The sequence below is a fragment of the Thamnophis sirtalis genome, unplaced genomic scaffold, assembly GCF_051295495.1.
Source record: "Thamnophis sirtalis isolate CommonGarterSnake01/CBP01778 unplaced genomic scaffold, rThaSir2_p1.2 scaffold_11, whole genome shotgun sequence".
NCBI classification, from domain to species: Eukaryota; Metazoa; Chordata; class Lepidosauria; order Squamata; family Natricidae; genus Thamnophis; species Thamnophis sirtalis.
In genome coordinates this window covers 58,408,333-58,435,547 of record NW_028261391.1, presented here as the reverse complement: position 1 = coordinate 58,435,547, position 27,215 = coordinate 58,408,333, and the positions used below count along the sequence as shown (strand labels likewise).

Genomic DNA, 27,215 nt, shown 5'->3' with positions numbered 1-27,215 from the left:
CATTTGAACTTTACCCCTGTGCCCCCTCCCCTCTGGTTGAGGTCATTAATCACATTCTCCAACAGGACGTTATGGCAGGGTTCTGGACATGCGCATTCATATCCCAGTACAGAAATATGAGACTTTTATTCTGGCCAAAAGTATGCATGGAATTTTTCCCCCTCCTCAAGTTGATAGTAGTCATGGAAACGCTTTAGACGTTGACAGTTGCATTCTCAGTTTTAAAGGCTTGTGTGGTATGCAATGCAATAGTAGGCACACTTCCAACAAAGCATGTGGGACAGGTCTTTGTGTGTGCTCATTAAAGCTACTACATAAATTTAATGGATAGCAGAGAGACACAGAAAACTCTAGTTCTTTAGTGAATCTAGTGGTCGTGCAGATTTTGCAACCCAAACCTGGTTACCCTAATTAATACAAACTCTATAGACCTGTTCATTTGAAAAAAGAGTTCCACTGAAGATGCAAAGTTGTGTTAAGTGGTGTCTGGTAGTCTGCTAAACCAGCAGATTCGCTTGCCTCACCACCTGCACCCTATGCATTGTAACAAGCATGACAGGAATTTTTCCAGAATAGTTTCCAATGCTCTCTTTTGTGTAAGCATTTCAGCTCAGAGAGGCTCTCCCTGGAAACATCTTATTATAGGGGTTACATGAGGGAGAGGAAGGTATAATAGTGGCCTACTGCTTTCTATTAATGCAACTCTAAAACAAAGTAGGTTTTTCTAATATTTATTTCTCAGATATATTTAATGAAGTATTTAGAATGCTAGGGTAAAATTGTTCTATTGTACTTGCAACTATAGTTCTGCAGCTATATGTGAAATGATATAGTACAGTAGCTTTCTATTATGCAGACACATATCACACTCTAATTATTAGGATTAAAATGACTGTCATGGATGCTTGCCTATTTACAGGTGGTCATGGTGGATGTTGCCAATCACAAAACATTGATCCTTGGGAAACATGTTACTGAAGTCATTATCTCCCTCCCTCCCTCTCTCCCGCCTTCCTTCCCTCCAGGACAGTAGAATGAGCTGCCCACCCTTTTTGTGTTCTAAGGGCATCTCCAGGGAATGCATCATCCCATTATCCAGATCTTTAGATCTCCTAGAAGCAAAGACTTCCTTGCCTCTAGGGTCACAATTCTCATTCTGTGCTACTGTCTAGTGGGCCTTTGAATTTCTGTAGCCCAAATATGACCATCATAAAGAAATAACAATTAAAAACACTGCATGAGACTAAAGATTCAATACCACAAATGATGCATTACACATAATTCTTTATTGGTATTATTTAAAATCTGGACTAATATTCAAGCCATTATCAATTGGTTTCTAGCAATTAACCATATGATTAAGGCAGCTACAGCATGCCCATGGGCAACATGCAGAAATAGCAACATTTCTTTCATTTTGATCGTTTTCAAAATATCGCCTGTGCTTTCATCCTTATTCATATTCATCCATAATGATTTTTAACTCAAACAATTAAAGGATATACATCAGAGGTAGGTTTCTGCCGGTTCAGCCCAGATTGGGCGACCTGGTAGGGGCAGAGGCAGGAGACCCCGGAAACCCACCTGGACACTTCACGAGTGAACCAATAGTAAAAAAAAAAAAATGGAAACACCCCACTGGTATACATGGATGCCTCTCTGTATCCTCACATTTCCTGTCTTCTTTTGCTGATCAAGGCTATTTATTTATTTATTTCTATGCTGTCTTTATTATTATTTAATTAAAAAATCCAAGGTGGCAAATATGCCTAATATTCTTCTCTCTTTAAAGGTTTCCCTGTAGCAAAACATGACTTTTATATACGTGTACCAAATGTCATATTCAGGCAAGGTTTAAAAACAACTGGAGAAATAACCAAGAATAAAGTTTTAACAATGCAGCGTCCTATCACGTTATAGGATGTAGCATACTGTAATGAAGTTGATCTGTTTCTGCAGTGATCAACTCTGAAAACTGGAATCAAACTTCATTTTGACATAGCATTTATATTTGCTCGCTAGATAAGGGGGGAAAGTGAATTCTTTGAGAATTCAAACACTGACATTCTTCACAAGATATGCATTTATTACTGCTATATTTTCTGTATCCCTGGTGCCTAGGATTTTTTTTAATTTAAATTTTCTTTTGGCATTTGGTTATGTAGAGGGCAAGGGATTACAAGAAGATGCCCTCCTTTGGTAATGCTTCTGTAATACCAGCAGTGCTTTCAAGTCAACAAACAATTAACTTTAGCCTGAAGAGGGCAGGGTAACTTCATTGTCCATAAGCTTTACAACATAATAGGCTTTAAATAAACAAGTCGTACATCTTCATCCTCCACCCTCTTGCAAGCTGCTCTCTACTTCCACTACTTCCCAACTAACCTTTCCCCCCTAGATGATTGTGCATGGGCCAGAATAAAATGCTCAAATATTTTTGTTATTGTCTCAGGAAGCGTTTTTCTAAAATGCCACTGGAAACCCATGGAGTCCATCCTTGGAAATAAAGATGTCACTAGTGGTTGGTCTTTCATAAATATTGTTTAAAGAAAAAAAAATCCTAATAAATCCAGGATGAGTCCCCCAATCATCACTTGAGCCTCAAAGCTAGTTTCCCATCTCCATCTAGTAAAATGCCTATTAAAGTTTTATACAAACATACATACGTTCATTCATACATACATACAGTACATACATACTCAGATGCTAGGAAAGTCTTGAAGAGCTGTTGCCACGGTCAATTGGGGGCTTAGGATGTTCTAGTAAAGTGATCCTTCAGCTTTGCTGTGCTTGCTACTGATTCCAGTTATAAAATCCAGATCACCTCAATTCAGATGGAGTCCAAACAGAAATCCCTTCATCTCATTTCCAGAGGCAGCCGGGGGGCAGGGGGAATGCAGGCTACAGGAACCAGGACAGGGGTGGGTTTCTCGCCCCGTTCCAACCAGTTCGGTTGGAACGGGGCCGGTGGCATCCTCGTGCACGCACGTGACGCACGCATGCATACTAGCGTCTGCGCGACGCTCCAGCTGCTCCTGGAGGATCGCGCAGGCGCTGTATGCATCCTGCGCATGCGTAGAAGCGCGGAACTCGTCAAAACCATGGGCGGGCGGGCGCGCCCTTCACCGTTCCCAGAAGTTACTTACTTCCGGGTTCGCCGACCAACCAGTTCGTAGGGACCGCCGCGAACCGGTTGAAACCCGCCCCTGAACCAGGAGCATTATTACTCAGGTGACCCTGAGGACAGAGATAAACCTCCAAGTGCTTCAATGACCCTCTGAAAGGATGCAGATGACCAGCTGTCTGCAAGGAATATAAATCCTTCCATTCCCCACTGTCCTGTCAGAACTGAAGAAGCTTCTTGGCTGAGAAGTGAAATGTCTTCAAAAGAAAAAACAACAACAAGAAAGTACAGTTGGCTCCTGAAAAAGCACCTTTGGGACAACCATGACCTGGATGACTGAGAATCTCTACAGACCGTAATCTCATAGCTGTGGTCGTGATCCAAAAGACTGTCCTTCCTTAATTGCTTTCTGAAGAAATTCTAGTTTAGTTGCTGGAATCTCTTCAGAAATACCTATGGGAGTGATGGCTAACCTTTTTTGTTGCTGAGTGCCAAAGGCAATGCACACCCCCTGTGCGCTCTCCCCACCTGCACATGCACGTGCCCCCATGTGCACCCCCCACATGTGAGCATGATCCCTACGCATGCACACACAACCCTCATGCATCCCGCCCCTGCACATGCAACCTTCACATGTGCGTCCTGCCCCCACATATGTATGTACATCTCCTGCATGCTCAGCAGAAACCAGCTGGCCAGCAAGAGGTGCATGCACAGATGCGCAGATGCGCAGTGGAGCTGGGGTGATGGCCATGGCTCACGTGCCTACAGAGAGGGCTCTGTGTGCCACCTGTGGCACATGTGCCATAGGTTTGCCATCACGGGTCTATGGGTACTAAAGTTTGACTCAGCAGCAAGCACTTAACTTTGCTAGACTTTTAAAGACCCCAATTGACCATGGAACAAAACCTCTCTTTTTGATGGTTAATCCACTTTGTAGTGGACTTTCCAGGTTCTGATATCCATGGTTGATCAGTACCTGGACCTACTATCTTCTGGAAGAAGAAAATGATAACCGGCTTGTTCATTGTTCAGTCATGGAAAATTGGGCAGTGGGGAATGATCAGATAAGTAGAACTAACCCAGGAGAAGGCTCAGACTTGTATGTTCATAAATGATTGCCTGACAAAGATTTTTATTTCAATTCCAACCTTGTCATAAGACAGTGTTTCCCAAACTTGGCAACTTGAAGATGTCCGGACTTCAACTCCCAGAATTCCCCAGCCAGCGAATGCTGGCTGGGGAATTCTGGGAGTTGAAGTCCGGACATCTTCAAGTTGCCAAGGTTGGGAAACACTGTCATAAGCGATGCTATGAATGGATGAAGTGATAGCAAATGGCCAAATTGATAGAACAGATGCTTTAAATGTATGTATAGATTCATGCAATGCATGATCAATTGTATCTATTACAACTGAGAATTCTACCTCACGTCATTTTCTTAAAATAATGGTTGATGCATGACTACAATCTTTGACAGAAAGAAGCTGCATCTCCATCAATTAAGGATGCGAAGGAGACCTTTCTAACAGGTGCTTTCAAATGCGTTGTTGATAATAGAAACAGGTGCTCTCAGGTTTTCTCAACATTAATTTTCCAATTTTAGCGGCAATTCCATTCAGAACAAATCTGTTCAACTCAATGGACTTACTTTCTGGCAAACTTTGTTGAACTCAAGGGAGGGGGTCTTACTCTTGATAGATATATCCAGGTTCACACTGTTATTCTATCACTTTCATATCCTAAAAGGTGGAAACTGTTTTCCAACCAAGTAGCAATAGCAATAGCAATAGCAGTAGACTTATATACCGCTTCATAGGGCTTTCAGCCCTCTCTAAGCGGTTTACAGAGAGTCAGCATATTGCCCCCAACAATCTGAGTCCTCATTTTACCCACCTCGGAAGGATGGAAGGCTGAGTCAACCCTGAGCCGGTGAGATTTGAACCGCTGAACCGCTGATCTAGCAGTAGCCTGCAGTGCTGCATTTAACCACTGCGCCACCTTGGCTCGTATAAGTATATTTAGCTGCTTTATTTAATAGTTCACTTAGTTTACAGCAGATTCCCAGTGATCCCTTGCTGATTCTCCACTGGAAAAAGGGGAAAGCCTTTATAGAATTCACTGTCTATGGCTCTCCTTCAAGAAGTGATATTACATGCCTTCTTCAGGATAGAAGGATGTTCTTCAAGTTGTTTTGTCTGAGACCTTTTTTCGACCAACGCATAAAAGTAGCTTCTTGTACAGGCCAAGGATCCTGTCTTGTCCCAGCTTGAAAGCAATTATGACAATTTCTATGCCGACGATAATATAAACTGAGAAAAATAAGAAAAAATTGGGGTGCTGCAATTTGATATCCCCAAAGCCAATGGTTGTTAAGGTGATAAAGCAAAAATAGAAAGCTTCCTCAAAATCTAAATCGCTTTCCCAGTGTGGAAGAATAGCCGCAGCACAGGAGATGTAGGCAAAAACAATAAAAATCATCAGGGAAAAAGGAACATCCAGCTTGTCTACTTTTTTCCCTAGATTATTGATATTGCTGATCATGTGATTCACCATTGCCCCTTTGTCCAATTCAGGACATGAATTGCATCGTTCAGATCTGGTCAGTTTTGGAGGTGCAAGAAAAGCATTTTCCCTGATAATAAGCCTTTCGAAAATTTCAACGTTTTGATTTTGCCTGGATTTTTTTTTAAAGGAGGAGTTGTTTTTCAAAACATCCTTAATATTTAAAGGCTCAAGAAGGACGATTTTGGCTGCCCCAAGGGAAGCTGAACCTCCTTTTGAGTCACTTTTTTTACAGCAAGATCTAAACGAAAACCTGGCTAACACTTCTGATTGTAGTTTCCGAGCTCGATTGTAAGAGATGGATAATATAGTTGCTAGGATGTCGCCCATGTCGGTGAGGACCAGGAACATGAGAGGGATACCAAACAATGCATACACCATGCACAAGTATTTCCCAAGTCTCGTCACAGGATAAATATGGCCGTAACCTGAAACCAAAGAAAACCAGAGAAAACTGTTTTAAATATTATTTGTCTTTCTATGGCATTTCAATTTGAACAAAACTAATGAATAGGCATATAATAGTTGCTTTGAAGTTAGGGTTTTATTTTAATTAATGTTATATTGGAGCATTAATTGTATAACTTTGCTAGTTTTCTTTGTCCACTTATTGATATCTTTTCTGAAAATACATTTTGTTTTAAATAAATAAAATATGCATATATCTTTTTTTAATGAACCTATTGCCTGCATTTAAGACAGGAAGGCCAAAAAAAAAATCCTCCTGCTTCCTTGTCTTTCCATTACAGATGTTAAACCAGTGTTTCTCAACCTTGGCGACTTTAAGTCCTGCGGACCTCAACTCCCAGAATTCCCCAGCCAGCTATGCTGGCTGGGGGGTTCTGGGAGTTGAGGTCCGCAGGACTTAAAGTCGACAAGGTTGAGAAACACTGTTAGACCATTTTGATACTTTTTTCCCTCTCAAAAAGAGCTGTGCAGATCAGAGTTTTCATTGCAAAACATTGAGATATCATGTATTGTTAAGGCCCGCAAAAATCTCCAGCTGGCTTCTGTAACCCTAAATATTTTCATTGGATGGTTTTGAGAAATATGGCTAAAAATACACATTTGCAATATGGAATGTAGGTTTTAGCTACTTAAAACCTTTCTTTTGTTAACACTGGCTGATTTTGAAGGGGCCCATTTTTATATCAGTCATTTAGTTCTGTTACAATGGAGAATTGCCTCATTTTTGTTTTAGAGTATTGGAATATTTCCACAGTTTACATGGAGTTTTATTTACTTTCATATTAATCTGCCCAATCACTGGATCATCAGTAGAGGCCCTCCTATTATATCACTTCTTGGGGATTTATTTAATATAATTCAACAAGTAGTACTTATCTGCAGAAAACTCTTCCCTAGAGAAAAAGTATGTGCCAAAGTGATTAATATTTAGAGACATGCTAAAAAAAAATCAATTTATTCACCATGACATTCCATATTTAAACATGACATTTCTGTCTGTGTCTTCACCTGTTTAATTACATGTGTGCTGCATGATCTTTGAACATTCCTAAGTACAGTAATATGGTCTCTGAAAAAAATATTAGCAAGCAGATTGTGATTAGCCTATGGGGTTTAACTTTATCGTTCAACCTTGCATAGAATGTGTCTCCTTATCCTAAATTGCTAGGAAGCTGTTTCCCCAACTCTGTCAAAATAGTCTCCATCATAAATGGCACCCCAAACCCATGGAGAATCCTGTGTAGGACTGTGTTACATAGAATGCAAAATCCAAGCAATGTGGTGAAAATTTAGCACTCAATAGGGGAACCTTTCTAATGGCACACTCATACTTTTCACTTTCCCAATTTTGTAGCCAAGGTGATGTGTATGTCCTGTTAAGCTCACACCTGTAAGCAGCGCTGAGCAAGGCTGATTTTTCAGGCGAGAGAGAACAGCTAATTGCTTTAAGTATCTTTCTGTCTCCTTTTTGTCCTTTAATCATAGTCATCAGAAGGACTTAACCCAGCTGGTGTTCTCCTAAAAATCTGAACAAAGCATCTACTCAAATACTAACATTTTGTGTCTAAGGGTATCACCCATTGTGAGAAACAATATTGTTCCTCTTTCCTCTTTCAAAAGTGTTGGCTTCTCCTAGTTAATTCAGAATACATACAATGACTTTGCATCCTATTATGATCTCTGGCTTTCTTTGACTGCTAGACTAATCCAGAGCTACTTGTCCCCAAAAGCTTCAGGTTCATGGATCAATGGCAATTAGCTTCCATGGCAGTGTGGCTTACTATGAGTGAGTGGTGGGCTTCCTTGTACAGTTTTAGCCACTCTGAAAACAGACTGCTGGACTAGATCTAATCTGATATCTCATCCAATATCTTCCCTGTGGTCAGAATTGAGTGTCTGGACTGAAGTGCAAGTTCAAAGTTTTTTCAAGCATCTCTGAGATCCAGAGGCAGAACTTTTATTTGAACATAAGCTTCTTCCCACTGCGTCATGTGTCCGTGTAAGTCTTTTCTCCATTACTTTTCATCATTTAAGTCAGGGGTGTCTAATTCACAGCCCACGAACCAGATGCGTCACAAGCTGGGCATTCCCACGCCCGGTTTAGCGAAGGGGGAAAAAGTCCCAATACTACAACGCCATGATGGTGCGAGTTTGACGCCCCTGACTTAAGTCAAGGGATAAATAACCAACAGTGCATAGGGAAACCTAAAAGAGTGGTTTAAGGCTGAAAGTCAGACTTAAATGATTAGGTTTATTGTATTGAACAAAAGTCTTGGAATATGTGATGATTTGTACTATTAAATGAAATCTTAAAGAACAGACAAAATATGTAACTGAACTAGCTAGTTTGCTCAGATAAAAGGCAGCTTCTTCCCTTGTTCCAAATGCACTTAATATTTAATATTCTGCACAGATTTAGTGGATGTGATGAAACAAATTCACCAAGCAGCCTTGTAATTTAGGAAAGCAACATCGATATAAAAACATTTCTATAGCTAAAGACAGCTTTATTGAAAAAGTAGTTTGGTTATTACTTAGCATCTGTATGTTTTTTTATTTGTGTGTGTGTGTGTGTCAGTGGTGGGTTGCAGGCAGCACGCCCCAGCCCGGAGCACTGGATACCGTTCCGGTACGGTGCTCCGGAGGGCCCCCCACCTGCCCTCACTTCTAACCGTCCTTTAACATCTTCAGCGCTTCCGCGCACGAGCACAGTGCATACATAACCTGCATGATGCTCCGCTGAGCAGCTGGAGTGTCATGAAGGCTCACAGAAGCGCCAAGATGCATGCGTGCACTGTGCACGTGTGCATGCGCACTGCGTGCATCCACATGGATGCCGGCTAGCCCGTTCCAACCGGACCGATTGGAAGGGCGTCTGCAACCCATTACTGGGGTGTGTGTATGTATGTGTGTGTGGGGGGGTAGGTGTGTGTGGAAGGGAATGAAAATAAAAGAATACTTGAAAGAATACTAACAATAATAGCCTTAACTATGTCCATTGAAGTGTCTCTTTGGCATGGAATGAGGCAGATCAAATAGTCTCAACCATGAGCCATAATTGTTAAAACTTCATGCTGTTTTTATTTGGCTTCTAAAGTTGAATATAATATATAATAATGACAATTTTAACAGTTGGATGTTGCAGACTAAAGATTATTTTCCGTGCAAGAACTGCATCCTGTTGTTCATATATTTTAGAAGAAAATTGTAAGAAAAATCAATGCAAAGAAGAGATGTAATTTACCATTAACTCCAAATGCTTTATTGCATGGATTTCTACGTTATTATGTATCAACATTTAATGATTTTTTTCTGTATTGCTGTAAACAATAATTACAAAATATTGACATAATCTCAAGCAAGAGATCTCTGAAGTATGTAAACAGCAAAAGCATTAAAATTCAGTGACATACTGAATTTGCAATGAAAAGCAAATGGGAAAAAATGTCAAAAGGCTGTTCATATTGCATGCAAATCTCTTTTAAAAAATACTGAATATCAATATGATACTGACAGCCACAAACTATTGGAGAAAACGCTATTATTATACTTGTATAATCATACATGTACAGTTTATAAATTTGATTATTAAATCAATTTAACTTTATTAATTTACAGCTAAAACCTAAAAACCTTGTCTCTATAAAGGTGCAGAAGAAATTGTTTACAGAATGTTAGTGATAATATTCTAACAGTTCGTTATGAAAATATAGTAAAATAGAATATATACAAGATAGAAAATATAAAGACAAAATATATAGAGAAAATAGAAGATCTATCTATCTATCTATCTATCTATCTATCTATCTATCTATCTATCTATCATCTATCTAATCATCTATGGTGCTCTTAACCATCCTAATAATCAAACCCAAAGCCTTCTCATAACAGTAGCAACTGATCAAAATTTTACTGCTCAATTTTGGAAATTTTAATGGAAAAGCCAATAATAAACAGCAAAATGACTTTAGTTTTGGGTCAATCAGTAAGAAGTAAGGTTATGAAGACTGCATAGATGGAGAAGTGAAGTTAAAACTGGCCTATTGACTCTGTTGTAAAGTGGAACAGAAATCTTCTAGACTGGATTGTTATTATATCTCTCCCATATTTTAAAGATAAACATTACTAACATGATGGGTTTTGTTTCCCTATATGAGGCAAAAGTAATTCTATAGAGATACTTGGGAAGCATGATTTCAGATCTGCAATTCTGTACGTCTAGAAGAAGAATTTTCTCTTTCTTTTCTTGCAAGGCTTGTTTATTCCAAAGGACATTAGGAATGAGGCTAAAAAGCCACAGGAGAACAGATCATTAGCTGTTCTTTCCCTCCAGTGGAAGGAAGCATATCAGCCAAAGTAAGCTGAGTCAGCAAGGCACCCAAAATTATTCTCTTTCAAACTGCTGTGAAAGGCTAACCAAGTTCTAGGCCAAAGAAGCACATTTGGAGTTGAGCAGGACTCACAATAATGTCTTGACGAATTTCAACTGAATGGTTTAAAATGTGCATGATCAGAATACGCATAGAATTGGGCACCAAACAACAGTATCAGTAGTGGGTTCCTATCAGTTTAGACCGGTTCGGCCGAACCGGTAGTGGTTTGGCGGTCTGGGTTGCTGGAACTGGCAGCGACCCAGGCCTGCCACACACCCCAAACTGCCATCTTGTTTTTCAATTCTGCGCATGCACAGAACAATTTTAATTATATGGCGCATGCGCCCACAGTGCGCATCAAACGCACAGCACGCACAACATGCACATGAGCAAACCGGCAGTAGTGCCTGCTGGAACCCATCCCTGAACAGTATGTTTAACACCTTAGTACGAAACTTTAAAATGGATGCAAAATGTTATATGTTCCTATTGGAACTGACAGATGTAATGGCTGCACTGATAACTTTGTGAATTTAATTTGTAATCTCTTGAGTTTACTGTAGCCAAGAAGTAGATGACCGGAAATAGCTACTTAAATATTTAAACATCTTTATTTGCTTGATGGAATTGCTATTTCCATGAATGCTGGCAATGTTGCTTGGTGAAGAGTAACATCTTTGCTTTCATTATGGAGTAACTTTTCTGCTTAAGAGCAATTTATTTCTATAATCTTATCTTTGACTCTGGGAGAAATATACTAACAATCTATCTAGTTCCTTAATTGTCTACAAAGCATATGCTAGGAATATTATGACATTACCAGACTGAATGAATCTTCATCCTGTTCTTTGTATTTTGTTTTTGACATTTTAAGAATATGGCACCCATTTTTCTTGTTTGCCCTCCTAACTGGAAAATTAACTTAATTTCTTTGAGTTTTCAGGGATGTAATTGGTGATCTAAACATGTCTAAGTTTTAGGGCATCTATTTTTTCTCTTAGATCCAACACCCCCAGCTTGAAATGAAAAGTTGCTCTTAAAAAAGTGTTCCACAGGGTCTACAAATGGGGAGCTTAGGCCGGTCTCAAGCAGGCTAGAATTGCTCGTTTCTATATGTTGTTGGAGGGGCGCAATGGCTCAGTAGTTAAGACGCTGGATTTGTCCGTTGAAAAGCTGACAGTCGGGGTTTAGCCCTGTGGGATGGGATGAGCTCCCATTACCTGTCCCAGCTCTTGTGGCTTAGTAGTTTGAAAGCATGCAAGTGCAAGTAGTTAAATAGGTACCACTTCAGTGGGAAGGTAACAGTGTTCTGTGTGCCTTCGGCATATAATCATACTGGCCCAATGACCATGGAAGGGTCTTCAGATAACACTGACCCCCTCAGCTAAGAAAAAGAGATGTCCAACTGCAGTCATATCCTAGAGTTGGATTCAACTAGACAGGGGAAACTTCTACCTTTATATGTTGTTGAGCTGCAGCTTTTAGCATCCCTAGTAACTTCAATAAACATGGCTGAGTGAAGTGATGATATATAGTTATAATTTGGCAAGATTCTAACAGGCCATGCATACTTATTGAAGGCTAGGACAACATCAGGAATCAATCCTATTAAATCTCACAGGACAGGACTCACCTGCATATTTTCACATTGTAGACTTAGATTGCATTAATATATCCACCACAAACTACCATAAATTGTTGCTTTATTTTATTATTGCAATTAAAAATAAAGGAGACAGAGTGGAAGCCTTGGTAAAAAGCTTGGATGGCAATTTAAGTAGCAATACAGGTGCCAATTATGAGAAGACATACCATATTTTTTATTTAATTACAGTAGTTGTTTCCAATTTTAATGAGGAATTTGAAAAAAAATATTTACACTTTTTACTCTCAATTTCTTTGATGACCTTTGGGGGGGGTATATAAATTAATAGCAATAGCAATAGCAGTTAGACTTATATACCGCTTCATAGGGCTTTCAGCCCTCTCTAAGCGGTTTACAGAGTCAGCATATTGCCCCCAACAACAATCCGGGTTCTCATTTCACCCACCTTGGAAAGATGGAAGGCTGAGTCAACCCTGAGCCGGTGAGATTTGAACAGCCGAACTGCAGTCAGCTAAAGTAGCCTGCAGTGCTGCATTTAACCACTGCGCCACCTCGGCTCTCTATTAAGAATTGGCTATCACTGAATGAGCACTTTGGGGGAAGGGTTCCTTCAAAGCAAATATCATTTCCATTCTAACCAGTAAAACAGAGCAGCTGCAGATCTTCACTTGATTAAAGTGCCTTCTGTGTATGCATGGAAGTCACTGTTGATGAAGCAAGCAACCAACGGAATCAGCTCTGCCTCAAAGTTTCATTGAGATGTTGCTGCCAGCCTTCATGAGGCGTCATAAAAAGATAGAACAATTTGTTTTGACTTGGAAAACCATACTATGAACAAGTGAGGTTAATAAACATCTGGAAAATTATCAACTTCATAATGATGTTGGAACTAAGACCTAACACATATACTATAATTTTTGGTAAGGAAACTCATTCTTATATCCATATTAGTATGTCCTAATTTTTTTTCTGATGACTTGTTTCTACACAGTAAGTGCATAAAACAAAATATAGGTAGTCCTTGACTTATGACCACAATAGAGCCCAAAATTTCCATTGCTAAGGAAGATAGCAGTTAAATGAGTTTTGTCCCATTTTATGACCTTTCTTACTACAGTTGTTAAGTGAATTGCTGCAGTTGTTAAGTTGGTAACACAGTTATTACGTGAATCTGCCTTCCTCCTTGACTTTGCTTGTCAGAAGGTCACAAAAGGTGATCACATGACACTGGGACCCTGAAACAATCATAAATACATGCCAGTTGCCAAGTGTCTGAATTTTGCTCACATATCCATGGGGAATGCTGCAACAGTCATAAGTGTGAAAAATGGTCATGTCACTTTTTCAGTGCCACTGTAATTTTAGTCACTAAACAAATGGTTGTAAGTCAAGCACTACCTGTGTGGACAGAGCTAACCAAAATGGGGGTGGGGAGGGGGGGTTGATGCATTCTGAATCCCAAAGAAGCAGGACAGTGGAGTGTTGAAAGTGGAACAAATCTAAAATCCAAGGCTTTTTTTATTAAGTTCCAAGTTCACTGCAATCTTCTCTCTTTCAAGTCAAGCTTTTCTTTCACTCCACTCCAGCTACTGATAGTACCCCGAAGGAGCACCTGTATAAACAATCCATGCTCATCCTGCTATCATTTTCATAAACAAGCTCAGAGACCTTGAGATGTAGATCAAATGCTCAGGGAGGAAAAAAAGAAAAACAATGTTTCCAAGCCTCCAAGCCTCTAAGTGGCAGTGTTACTTCTTTTCTTCTACTTTTCTTCTCTTTATATTCCAAACTTAAGGAGAAAAAGAAAAATTCTTAAAAAGAAAATGCTATAGAGCATTGAAAAAAGAAAAAGAAAAGAAGTCTTAATAAGTATTGAAAAAAGAGAAATAGAAGAAAAAAAAACCAGTCCAGTTTAAAAAGTAAGAAGCGTTTGTAAAAATCCCATCAATAAAAAGATTAAAGAAAAATAAAATCCTAAGTTTGACTCAGGCTTAACCTTGCTGCTTAACCTCTTCTGTCTTCAATTTTAACTTTACTTTTGATCTTTTTGGGGTTCTCTAATAATAAAATTTATCTCACCAATTCGACACACTTTCTCTCCTGCTTTCCTTCCGTTCTGGAGCTGTCCCATCTTTCAGCAGCTTCAATGGCTGCTTCTCTGTCTCTGGAAAAAAAGCACTTCTCCTGGATCTATCAGGGACTTTGCGATGTCCCTGGGATCAGCAGGATGTGCCCTTCTCTATCACAGTCTCTGGGGGACGGTTTAGGTCCAAAAGGACCGTCCAGTGACAGAGATGTCGACGGCGATCTTGGAGCTTCAAGATCACACGTCGTATCGTCGCGACGTCAGCCCCGCCTTGAGAACCCAACAGTTAGTTATTATGACTGTTGTCAGGATCCTCAAGACATACAGTATTTGAAGGGAGGGTACAAATATGCAATGCAAAACAGAAAGCCTGTTTATGCCAACCGATATAAGTGAGAGTGTTTATCTTCTTCAATGACCTGTACTGAAAACTTAGGTCTTCAGAAGGATTACACTTATGTTTACTTGGAGAACCTAAGCTTGTTTATTGAGGCTCCCAATCATAATTGAAATTATTTATATCTTCAAGGAAATGCAAGTGGATGCATAACATGAATAAAAGGACAAGCACATATGTGCTAGACCCATCAGCAAACCCATTGCTGAGGTGGCGCAGTGGTTAGGGTGCAGTACTGCAGGCCACTTCAGCTGACTGTTATCTGCAGTTCAGCGGTTCTAATCTCACCGGCTCAAGGTTGACTCAGCCTTCCATCCTTCCGAGGTGGGTGAAATGAGGACCCAGACTGTGGGGGTGATATGCTGACTCTGTAAACCACTTAGAGAGGGCTCTAAGCCCTATGAAGCGGTATATAAGTCTAACTGCTATTGCTATTGCTATTGCCAATATGCTGAACATATTGGCAATGGGTCTGCTGATGGGTCTAGAACATATGTGCTTGTTCTTTTATGCATAGAGTGCACTATTTGGGCAAAATATTTTCACATGATTTGGGATTCTGGCATCATCAGTAAAACTCCTGATAACTTTAGCCCACTTTTGAATGGGATATTAAATTGACAAAGCTTCATGTCCACTGATGATATTTTCTAGAAGGTCTTTGTTACTGCAGTAATTGCACTACACACTTACTCAAAAGTAAATCCCACTGTATTTAGCAGGAGTTACTGCCACATAACTGTGAAGTGAAAGACAGTTGTAGAGGTCTGCGTAACTGGTGTTATTTAAATAATCTAGGGCCTTGGATCACATGTGCTGACTTTAAAGGACTCTGAACTTCATTGATGCTTTTTCTGCTTTACCTTTGGTTAGACCAAGTACGTTTATTGCAAAATACTTCATACAAATCATACTGACCTACTGTGGTGAAGACGGTGCAGCAGAAAAAGAGAGAGCCAAGGAAGGACCAATTCTGTGAGGGATCAGTAAACCACGAAAAGTCCATTTGGTTGATCAGCTCATGTGTCCTGTTTGTAAATATCTCATTGTTGGTCTCATTATCTGTTAATAAGTAAGCGAGATGCTGTGATTAGTAAATGGAAAATTAAAGACTACAGACTACTGCTGTGTTACATCCATAGAACTATGACATGTTGTGGCAATGAAACATGGGAGGCGGCTTAGGTAAACACAAGTAAGTCTTTCATTGACAGGAAACAACTCCCTCTGATTTTGTAGCTTTCCTCTTTAGTTTATGAATACTCAATGTTAAGAGAAATGCACAGTTCATTTGGCCATTTATGCTCCAGAATTAGCCTCTGGTATTAACAAGAAAACGTTAATCTGCTTTACGGATTAACTTCTTTCTCAGAGTAATAGCTGGTGACATTGAGAAAATGTTGAAGGAATGTTAAGGGAAAAAAACCAGATTCATTTAGCACTACTAACAAAAAGCATACAAAAATATTGTTACTGAACGTTTAAAAAGTAGATCAATCTTGAAAACATTCTTAGCATGTTCATTTTTTTTAGAGTATCTCTTTCAACAATTATTATACTTTTGTTAGATTCAATCTCCTCACAAATGTGCATGCTGAAGTGGTTCCATTATCCCCAGGGACTAGTGGAGGTTTAAGGAATACTTTAGGATTAAAACATTTATGATCTGCTTTTTGTGAATGCTAAGCACAATCTATGGTAGAGTCATAGATTCACAATCTAAGTCATGCTTTGTTTTATAGCTATTTTTCACATTCCTGTTTCTATTCCTAACAATGTTCCACAAATCATGAAAAGTACGGGAATGATATTGGGGAGGCAGGGCAGAGAATCAGAGGGTAAATCTGCTGCAGAACTAAGAAATCCTTTCAACTTAAGCAAGAAAAACATAATGCTAAAGAAACTCAAAATGTATTTACATATTCAAAACAAGAAGAGAATGGTGATATATTGGGTGCAATTAACTTGGTTGCCTCCTTCGCTAACATTGCAAACTCTTACCTGACAAATCTTTTGAAAGATTCCAAAGTTTCAGCATGAAGGTCCTGTATGCTTCCTCTTTATGGCTTTCTCTGCAGCCTTCCACGTGAAAAAATATGAGAGCTCCCAGAAGAGCATAGACCACCAGAGAACAAATGAAGCAAGCATGGGGAAAGATAGCCCAGAATACCTGACAGCAAGTCCTTTCCTTTGGCTGAGAAGGAGACGTTCTTGACTTCATCTTTGCCAAACTTTTCATCAACAAGACCAAACGGAAGGCTTCATGAACAGAGAGAAAACAACTCTGGAACTCAAGCAGAGCGTCTTCTTTGACCAACCCAAACCTGTATTCTACTTCTGTTTCATAGCTAAAGAGCTCCTCATTTTATAGCTGGAATTATTTTTATGACATCCAAAGAACCTGGATAGAGGTTGCAACCCAACTGTGATTTAAAACAATTGTCTGTCAGATGCTAATACGTTGTGCAGAAGAAATATTGATTTTTCTCAAGTGCTGTAATGCGTGGATATGACGAGCAACTATACGCATCAAGGGTTATCACCATCTGATATTTGAAGGAAGAGGCTATTTGTTTATAGAGCTATGTCGTTTGCAATTCCCTGCCCTTTGGCAACAGCCAAAGCAAAATTTCCAGTAAGAGAAGACAAATAGCAAAGAATAGATAATGAGTCCATATAAGCAGGTAATGGATCTTAGTACAATTGGAGATATTCCCCAAGGAGTGTAGATGCAACATCTAATTTATTGCCCACAAGAAAGCTACTAGACTTAATACTCTACTAACTACTCTGTCTTCCTCTTCTCCTCTGGTACCAGTTCACTTTTGAGGCATTTGCTCTGTGCAGAACATGTGTATGCTGAACATACATGAGTTAGAATGTGTTCTTTGTATAAAATTAACCCTGAATATACTGTTGGGTGAAAGAGGAAAAACATATCTTGTCTTTTCCCCAACTTTATATCAGTTTGGCAAGGCCTTTATTTTTGTAATTTAAAAACTGATATATCCCAACCTAGTCCTAAAGCACAATTCAGTTTAGGTAGAATTCTTACTACATACTGTACTGGGAAACATGTAGCACAATTTTATTCTCATATTTTGCAAATATGGTCCATCCCTTGCCTCATGAAATGGATGAATATCAGTTCTATCCTTAAGCTAGGTAAACCCAACATAAAATCTTAGAGCTCCCCACGAATCCCTCTTTTGAGTTTTGTATATAAATTACTGGAAAGACTACTCTACAATAGGATTAGTCCACTCCTGCTTGAAAATGTGTTTGTTGAGTAAGCAGGCCTCTTCCCCTTACCATAGTTGTACAGATCAGTTATCTTGTTAATAGAGGGAGGAGGGCCTTCTCTGTGGCTGCTCCGGCCCTCTGGAACGAGCTCCCCGTGGAGATTCGGACCCTCACCACCCTTCAGGCTTTCCACAAAGCCCTTAAAGCCTGGTTGTTCCGACAGGCCTGGGGCTGATGAGTTCCTGTCCCCGCTCGAATGGTGTGGCTGTTGAATTGTTTTTAAATTGTGGTATTGTTTGTCCATGTCTTTTTTCCCCCTATTTGTATCCCCTATCCCCCCCTGACTTGGGTTGTGAGCCTCCCTGAGTCCCTTCAGGGAAAAGGGCGGCATAGAAATATAATAAATTCAATTCAATTCAATTCAATTAATTACATACATAGAAGAAGGATTTCAAAAAGAACTTAAAACCTCTTTGCTTTTGTTAACTTAACTGCGGCATACAACACTTTTTGGAGACTAGGTGTCATCTATAAACTCTTTCGAGTAATAGCCTACAAGAAAACCACTCAGTTCATACAGTATATAGCATGTTCACCAACAGGATGTTCTGTGTAATTATGGGAAACAATATTAGTAATGAGAAGACACTCAACAACAGCCTACTCCAAGGATTAGCATTAGCACCGCTCTTGTTCAACTTATATATAGTCAATTTAACCTGAAACTCATTCCAGAAAATTTGGGTATGCAGATGATTGGGCATTAGCCATATAGAGCAAGTCCATGGAATATACTGAAGAAACAATGACAGCTGATCTAGCTATCTTAAGACAGTATTTTTGCAAATGGAGACAAACTGAAGTAAGACTGTAGTAACATGCTTCCACCTCACCAGCAAGATGGCTCACCATGAACTAAGAGTGTGAGAATACTCTTCTTACTCATAGCAAATACCCACAATACCTAGGGGTTACTCTCAACAGAACATTGTCCTTCAGAGAATACCTGAAGCTTGCAAAAGCTGTGTGATTCTACCTGGGGTTCCTCGGCTTCTATCTTGCAATCTTCAGCTCTTGGACTTATCCTTTCAACCGCAGAACATTTTTGCCCAATCGATCTATATCTAGCTGAATCACACTATGTGCAACATATTGGACGCAATAGGAACTAACCAAGGGGTAGAATTCAGCAGGTTCTAACAGGTTCTGGAGAACCAGTGGCGTAAATTTTGAGTAGTTCGGAGAACCGGCAAATATCACCTCTGGCTGGCCCCAGAGTGGGATGGGAATGGAGATTTTGCAATATCCTTCCCCCAAGAGTTGGGTGGGAATGGGGATTTTGCAGTATCCTTCCCCTGCTACCCCCACCAAGCCACATCCACAGAACCGAAAGTAAAAAAAAAAAAATGAATTTCACCACTGATCTAACCCCACTTCTTGATTACCGGCTTTGATGTTCCTCCATCTCATCTACAAAAGGAAAACAGTCTACTATGAGAGTATAAGAAAATGATAAGCAATATTCACCTGCAATCCATGCAGCTATCACTGATGCTATAAACAGCAGGCTTTACTCCAGGCATTTACCTATTAGGGCATGCCAGAAACTTTGCTGTTGTTAATTGCGAAGTCGTGTCTGACCCACCGTGATCCCATGGACAATGTTCCTCCAGGCCTTCCTGTCCTCTACCATCCCCGGAGTCCATTTAAGCTCACGCTGACTGCTTCGGTGACTCATTCTCTGGCGTCCCCTTCTTATTTTGCCCTCACTCTTTCCCAGCATGAGGCTCTTCTCCAGTGAGCCATTCCTTCTCATTAGGTGGCCAAAGTATCTGAGTTTCATCTTCAGGATCTGTCCTTCTAAAGAGCAATCAGGGTTGATCTCCTCTAGGATTGACGGGCTTGATCGCCTTGCAGGCCAGAAACTTACTGAATAACAACTTCAATCTGCTTCAGGCCTGGACACAAGAAGGGTCGTCTTCTGCTCTTCCAGAGTGTCATAACATTCCCTGCTTTACAACTGAGCCAAAATGATTCAATTTTACCTCATAATCTTCAATAGGGTTAGGACTCAACATGGCAGGTATGCTAGTCGCCATCATAAATAGGGAGAGCACTCCTCTTTGGAATGAAGCTGTGGGGCTCCAAAGCGACGTATTGTGAAACTGTGTTCTCTGAGTGTGTATCAGGGAAATCCCAGAGACTTTCTGTATACAACTCCATCAACTATTACTATATAAACCTTTGAATTTGTAAACAGAGTAAGTAGTTTCATATTTGCTGTTTGAGAATGTAGTTTCAATGTGCTTTGAACATTTTTTTGCCATACACAAAAATAAATACATTTAACTTTCAAAATTTTCTAATTATGAGCAAAAGTCATAAAAGCAACATCATGAAATAATCATAAACAACCTGGATTGATAGTTAAAACCAAAACACTAAAATGTTACCTTAAAATCATGGGAACTGGACCAAAGTTTATTAAAACTGAGATGTTTCGTTACCCATCCAAGTAATTTCTTCAATTAAAATGAAAATTTTGTTAGGCAGAGAATCAGATCAATTCTTGCCCTACAGACTGCAGCAGGATTCTCTGTCCATCCAGATTTTCATTTTGACTGAAGAAGTTCCTTGGATGAGCAACAAGACACCTCCGTTTTAATAAACTTAGGTCCAGTTCCCATGATTTAATATTTTTGGCCTGGATGATTGAAACTTTATTTACAAAAGTATTACCGTGCCATGTTATCAGAGAACCAGAATTAAATTAATTTTAAGAACCAGTAGGAAATAATCACAACCAACTGTATTTCATAAGACAAAGTATTCCATAACTTGAGTGCAACTATTGACAACTCTGAATAGTTTATCCCATTATATTCAAATATTCTCAAATGACAACTGCATATATATCTTCATTCAGAATTCCAAGATCAAAAAATTAGTCAAGACAGGACTATAAGTTTTTGAGATGATAAAGCAAACACTTATTGTAGCAGCATGTCCAAACCTTCAGTCGTATGGAGGCTCTCTGAATTTGTTTGTGGCTCACAGATGTTGTTAAATGTCTTTATTGTCATCCACCATATTAATAAAATCTAGATTTATTTTTTTTAAAATGTTTTATTGTATAAAGATGTGCTATTCTGAAAATGTTCTTTTTAAGTTGGGCGAACAATGCTTTGTAGACAAATGTAATTCAATGAATTCTACAGATAATTGCGGAATTATAATGTGTGCAGCTTCTTGGATCACCAAAGTTAGGAAGCTCTTTTTCTGAATGCTGAAAAGCTTTTAGATAATCAATAACAACTCTCCTTGAATTATTTTATCAATGAACCGCTTGGATGCTTATTATATTTGGCAACTGTACTTCAAGCATTAAGTGCTTATGTTTCTATATTCATTGTTTATACATATGCATTAGAGGTTTCCCCCCCCCCTCTAAAAGAATTTATGAAACAAGGAGCGACCATTCCAACATGGCACAGAATTGTCTTTAGAAAGGAAAACAGGGAAAGCCTAGTTACGGAATTAAATGTGGCGGTTGTGGCAAGGAGAATATCTGCACCATTACAACTAATGTTCCTGTGGTAATCATTCCTGAACCTTGGCTGTACCCTGACTTTAAAAAAATATTCCATTGGAACAAAATAAAACATCAAAACAGAAACTACAAATGTACAGTGTTGCAATACGCGCAGGCATACATTAGCTATGCTGAAACGCGTATAGAATAGAAGCAATGATTAACCATATGATTGGATCAGTAAGACCAACTGTTTACCTCCTAACACTAAGTAAGATCAGCAATCACAGACTCTTAATTATAAGCGTTGATTAAATCAGGGAGTTCGTTGATTAAATCAGGGGTTACAACTGTTTAACTCTCAAACATTAATTAAGGATTGGAAGTTTACACGATGATAAAAGATTATTGACTATGAGTATTCTTTAGGTCTACATGGAAGTAAATGAGTTACCATATACTGTAAGCTTGCACAATCATGATTGGTCCCCATTGGCTATGTGAATCCACCCCTCCCTTGTGTATGCTCAATAAAAAAGGACCCCCAGACTTCGTTCTGGGTCGGTTCGTCCCGAAGGGAATTCGTGTCCGAGTGTTCCTTCCACATTGGCTTCATGAACGACCCGCGGAGAAATCGCAGTACAGAATAAGAATGATTGCATCTTGCTCTGACTTGCAATAGTATATTTACATCAGTGATGGGACTCAATTTTTTTTTACTACCGGTTCTGTAGGCGTGTCTTGGTGAGTATGGCATAGCTTGGTGGGCGTGGCTTGGGGTATGTCAGGGGAAGGTTACTGCAAAATCCCCATTTCCTCCCGATCAGCTGGGACTCGGGAGCAGAGAATAAATGGGGGCGGGGCCAGTCAGAAGTGGTATTTACCGGTTCTCCGAATTATACTCAAAATTTCTGCTACCAGTTCTCCAGAACTGGTCAGACCCTGCTGAATACCACCTCTGAGTTGCATGCAAGTTTCAGTCTTTGAATTGGTGCAGAATGCAGGAAATAGGTGAGGTACTAGGAGATATCATGACTTCTGAGGAAGACTTGTAGTAACTTCTAATTGCTTTCTATTGCTTTCAAACAATATGGTGTTGATGTTCATCCCATAAAGCTAAGATATTGGCTATCTAAAGGGAACTGATTTCCCCTTTTTCCTCCTGCTTAGGCATCACATTCTGGAGGAGAGAACCTTTTAAAAAATGACTTGTTTTTAGAAGCTGGCTTCTCAAGCATGTGAGAGGCCAGTCTGTGGAAAGCATAACTGCAATATGCTGCAATAATCAAATTGCATTTGACCACTATGCTTTCTGCCTTGAAAGAATCTGCAGAGATGCAGCTTTTTAGTCTTTTTAGCTTTTTAGGTATTTCTTATTACTGTATTTTAATTTATTGCTCCCTTGAATTTTTGGATATTATTTTAACAGCTGAGTTCTGCTTTGATGTTCAAGCTGCACAAAAGATAACAAAGGAATGAGTAAATAAAATGTTAAAACAACTAGGCTGGGTGTCGGCATCCTTCAGCTCCAGAGCCACATGTGGCTGTTTGACCCCTCTTATATGGCTCCCTGCCGACCCGATCGCGCAACCCGCTCTCCACCCTGAGAAAGCATGAGCCTCACTGCAGAGCTGAGCAGCTGAAGTGCCACTAGAACAGTGTTTCTCAACCTTGGCGACTTTAAGTCCTGTGGACTTCAACTCCCAGAATCCCCCAGCCAGCAGAGCTGGCTGGGGGATTCTGGGAGTTGAAGTCCACAGGACTTAAAGTCGCCAAGGTTGAGAAACACTGCACTAGAATTTTCTCCACACTGCCGGCAGCCAGCTGCTTTTTGTAATTCCGTGTTCTTCACAGGCAGCTCAGCGCCAGCCATGGTCCCCTTTGTGTTGGCTCAAGAAGGAGGGGAATGTGGAGGAGCAGCTGCCACCACCAGATGCAGGGAAGGGAAGAGCTCTGGCTCTCCTGTGCAGCGCAGTTGGCTACTCACCTGAGTGCGCAGTGGCGGCAGTGGGAATGGGAGGAGTCACTGCCGCCACCACCACCACCACCGTGATCTCGGCCTAGGAGGTATCCCGCTTCAGCGCACATGTGCGTGAGAGAGAGAGATGAGAGAGACAGAAGGGGAGAAAAAGAGAGAGAGAAATGAGAACAGGGGAGAGGGAGAGAATGAGAGAGGAAAGAGAGAAACAAATGAGAGGGGGGAGAGAATGGAAGAAAAAGAGAAAGAAAGAAAGAAAGAAAGAAAGAAAGAAAGAAAGAAAGAAAGAGGGAGGGAGGGAGGGAGGGAGGGAGGGAGGGAGGGAGGGAAGGAAGGAAGGAAGGAAGGAAGGAAGGAAGGAAGGAAGGAAGGAAGGAAACAAAAGGTTCTTTGAGTGTTTAAGGTTGCATACTCCTGAACTGGGCAGTGTAAACTGTTATGACTTCAACCCGTGTGAGGTTTCTCACATTATTTTTCTGTTGTGTGGCAAAGGCAATGGAGAATGACTTTTTGACTACATACCTTATTTTAAATCAGCATTCGCTGGCTGGGGAATTCTGGGAGTTGAAGTCCACACATCTTCAGGTGGGCCAAGGTTGAGAAACACTGTTCTAGGAGGCCCGTTTTCCCCCCTCCCCGAGCCTCCGCATGGGCCCTGCACTTACCTCACATCCAAAACGGGCCGCATGGAGACTTTTGGGAGGAACCGGGAATGGTGGGAAGGGCGGGGTGGGAGGGGCGGGATTGACAGGGCCAGAGGTGGGTTTTGGAGGTTCTCTGAACCAGCCGTAACATTAGCTAGGAGCTCTCCCAAACCCGGGTGAACCCGTAGCAGCCCACCCCTGACTGTACTCAAGTAATCAGATTTGGGATGTGGGGCTCAAGAATTTAACCACAGCAAAAATAGTTTTGGGGATGCTCTAAATCCTGGATTAATTTTCAGGGCAAGAATTGTCAAGCCAGCTTTTTATGATTATTTGATACTGTTGTTTTTATGACTTTTGTTCATAATTGGGGAAATATTGTAAGCTAAACAAGGCGAACCTTTATTTTGAGTTAAACTTTTACTAACCAAAAATGCACTTGGAGTCATACTTTACTATGGTAGGTTCAACATGCCACTGTAACCTAGTTCACCCAATGCTAAGCCCTAAATTATGAGTTCACACACACAATACTAATATAAACCCAAACAAATCATATTAAAGGTCAGTGGGATATGAAAACCCATTTCACATATGAACCTATTGCTTTTTTTCTGAATTATTGTTTTGATGTGAATGCATTGATTTCAAGCAACGTTTGGGGGTGGTGATATGTTCTCTGCAGGGACGTGCAGTCAGGCAGAGCCTCACCACTGTCATCATGAAAAGAAAAAAAATGTAAAAGGAAAAAGGCTGAGCTAGTTGCTGCCAGAGTCACAGTGGATGGCTCTGCTTAGTGCTTAACTATTTTAAAAAGCCTCTAAAAAGTGCCCTCTACAGGAGGAGGCGGGAGAACGAGGTGCCTCATCTAGTCTGAGAAGAAAAAGAATGAAGGAAAACTTTTTTGCAAAGGAGAAAAACAAATGCTGTCGCTTTAAATCGGAACTGAGCATGCCTGGCTGTGGAATTCTGGGAGTTGAAGTCCACAAGTCTAAAAAAAAATTTGAAACCCCTGTGTCAGGGCCTCACCAGCCATAAACCTCACCGCACGTCACTGGTTCTCTGATCCTAAACGGAAAGGAAGGATGGAGAAGACTACGATATCATGAGTTTCCAGGTGAGGTTTTCTTAAACATTGAATAGAGATGTTAAACCATAAAGTGAAAGGAAACAAAAGGCCACTGGGAAGAATACCAGTATGTGAAAACGTATCATCAAGAATGCAAGAAGCCCCTTTAAAATACATCTCCATGATATACCGTATTGTTTTAAGCATTCTGGAAAAGCAGTTAAGGTTGCTTCAAGATCCTGATGGCCAAACGGTTGGAGAGAGAACCTGCCTAGCCAACAGCAGCCCCCTCCAGCTAAACCAGCTAACAGCAAATGTTCCCTCAATGGCAAGGACAAGCCAGAAACCAGACAGTTGAGAATATGAACAGTTAATCTCTTTGGAAATGTAAGGTTACTCTGCACCATTCCCATTAGGCAAAATAAGGCAGTAACCTGAGGCACATAACCTAATGAAAAGGCAGAAAGTGGTTGGTTATATAATTATGTTGTCAGCTTTTGAGTCAATTGCTGCTGCCTGAAAAGGTGAGAAATACTTGTGGCATGTTTGGCTTCAGACACCAAAACAGTTTGATGGCTCTTTGGTCCTGGACTCTTGAGCTGAGGGCAGAGAAGGAGGCATTCGCTGCACCAACATGACTTCAATCAGCCCCGAGGCTACAAAACAGTTCAATCTGCTTTTTAGGAGTCAAAACTTTGATGTTGGCTAATGGTTATTAATGTGAGGGCCAAAATAAATAAGTAAACTTTTTTTTTTTAAAAAAAATCACCAGTGAAACAAAATGAAAACCATTGATAATAAAAACAATAATGATAAAACAGAAAGTGCAACCTTTAACTATGTGATCATTCAAGCCGTTTGTGCAGGCTAAAATGATTAATTAACAGAAAAAAACTATGTAGTCCTGGAACAGTTCTTGCCCTGCAAAAATTCAGATAAGCAACCATTTTGTAAGCTGTTATCTAGATTTAGTAGTATGGAATCCTTTGGATGGAATTCCATGAGGAGTGATGGTACATTTTGGATGTGACCCGGTCTTCATGATGCTTCAGGACCTCAGCTCCTTAACACAAACACAAGGAGTTGACATGGCGGGGAGCAGCTACATGTCTAAATGCTTCCCATTTTCCCCTGGAGTTTGCTGCCCAAAGCCATTACTGCAGGATACATCCCCAAATGAAAGATACATGAAGCACATTTATACAGTGATAAGGAATCTACCAATAATTCTATAACAGCGTGACCCGTCAAAACCGCGGTCCACTAAAGCGCGCCCGATCAAAGCGCGTACGTGACGTCATCAGCAGCACGACAAATAAAATTAAAAATAAATTAAATTAAAATTAAAATTAAATTAAAGCAAGCCGATTCACATAAAGGTAAGGGTTAGGGTTAGGGTTAGGGTTAGGGTTAGGGTTAGGGTTAGGGTTAGGGTTAGGTTAAGGGTTAGGGTTAGGTTTAGGGTTACGTTAAGCGTTAGGGTTAGGTTTAGGGTTAGGTTAAGGGTTAGCGTTAGGTTTAGCGTTAGGTTAAGGGTTAGGTTTAGGGTTAGGTTTAGGGTTAGGCTTAGGGTTAGGTTTAGGGTTAGGTTTGGGGGGGTTAGGGTAAGATTTTCGCGTTAATTTTAAATTTACCGCTCACAGCGTGCCATTTTCGTCGCGCTGTGATGACGTCACGTACGCGCTTTCGTCGAGCGCACTTTAGTCTACCACAGATTTGTGGTGGAACCCTATAACAGCACTTTAATCCAGGGGATGAATGAGTATGACAGATGATAATTGTGTGGCTATTAGCTTCATGTAACATTTTTATTGTTTGAAAAAACCCGCACAATTGGGGAACAGTTTCCCAGCAGGAAAATCAACCCTACTTGCAGTTGTCCTAAAACTCAGTTGCTCCAATTCACAAAGACTGATCCTTCTAGAATCCATATCATCAAACCTTCCTACAGATAAAAAATAGTTTAGCTCAGCAGCCAGTCCATTAGACTCAACTGATTAAAGAGCTGTTTCATCTATCCACATCATTGCTACTTTGTTTAATATAATAATTTGGGCTGGATAGCTGCCCTGAAGCACGCCGCAAAAATAATAAGTGTTTTGAATTATATATTTTGTTTTTCTAATAGTA

The 27,215-nt window shown here is 40.2% G+C and overlaps 1 protein-coding gene across 1 annotated transcript; it reads right to left on the bottom strand.

Moving 5' to 3' along the window:
• Positions 1-5,308: 5,308 nt before the first annotated feature.
• Positions 5,309-16,858, bottom strand: KCNK18 (potassium two pore domain channel subfamily K member 18). Its single transcript, XM_014057540.2, has 3 exons — positions 16,621-16,858; positions 15,538-15,681; positions 5,309-6,117 (listed from the first exon to the last, which is right to left on the bottom strand). The coding sequence occupies exons 1-3, from the start codon at positions 16,856-16,858 to the stop codon at positions 5,309-5,311; spliced, it is 1,191 nt and encodes a 396-aa protein (XP_013913015.2).
• Between the last annotated feature and the right edge of the window lie 10,357 nt (positions 16,859-27,215).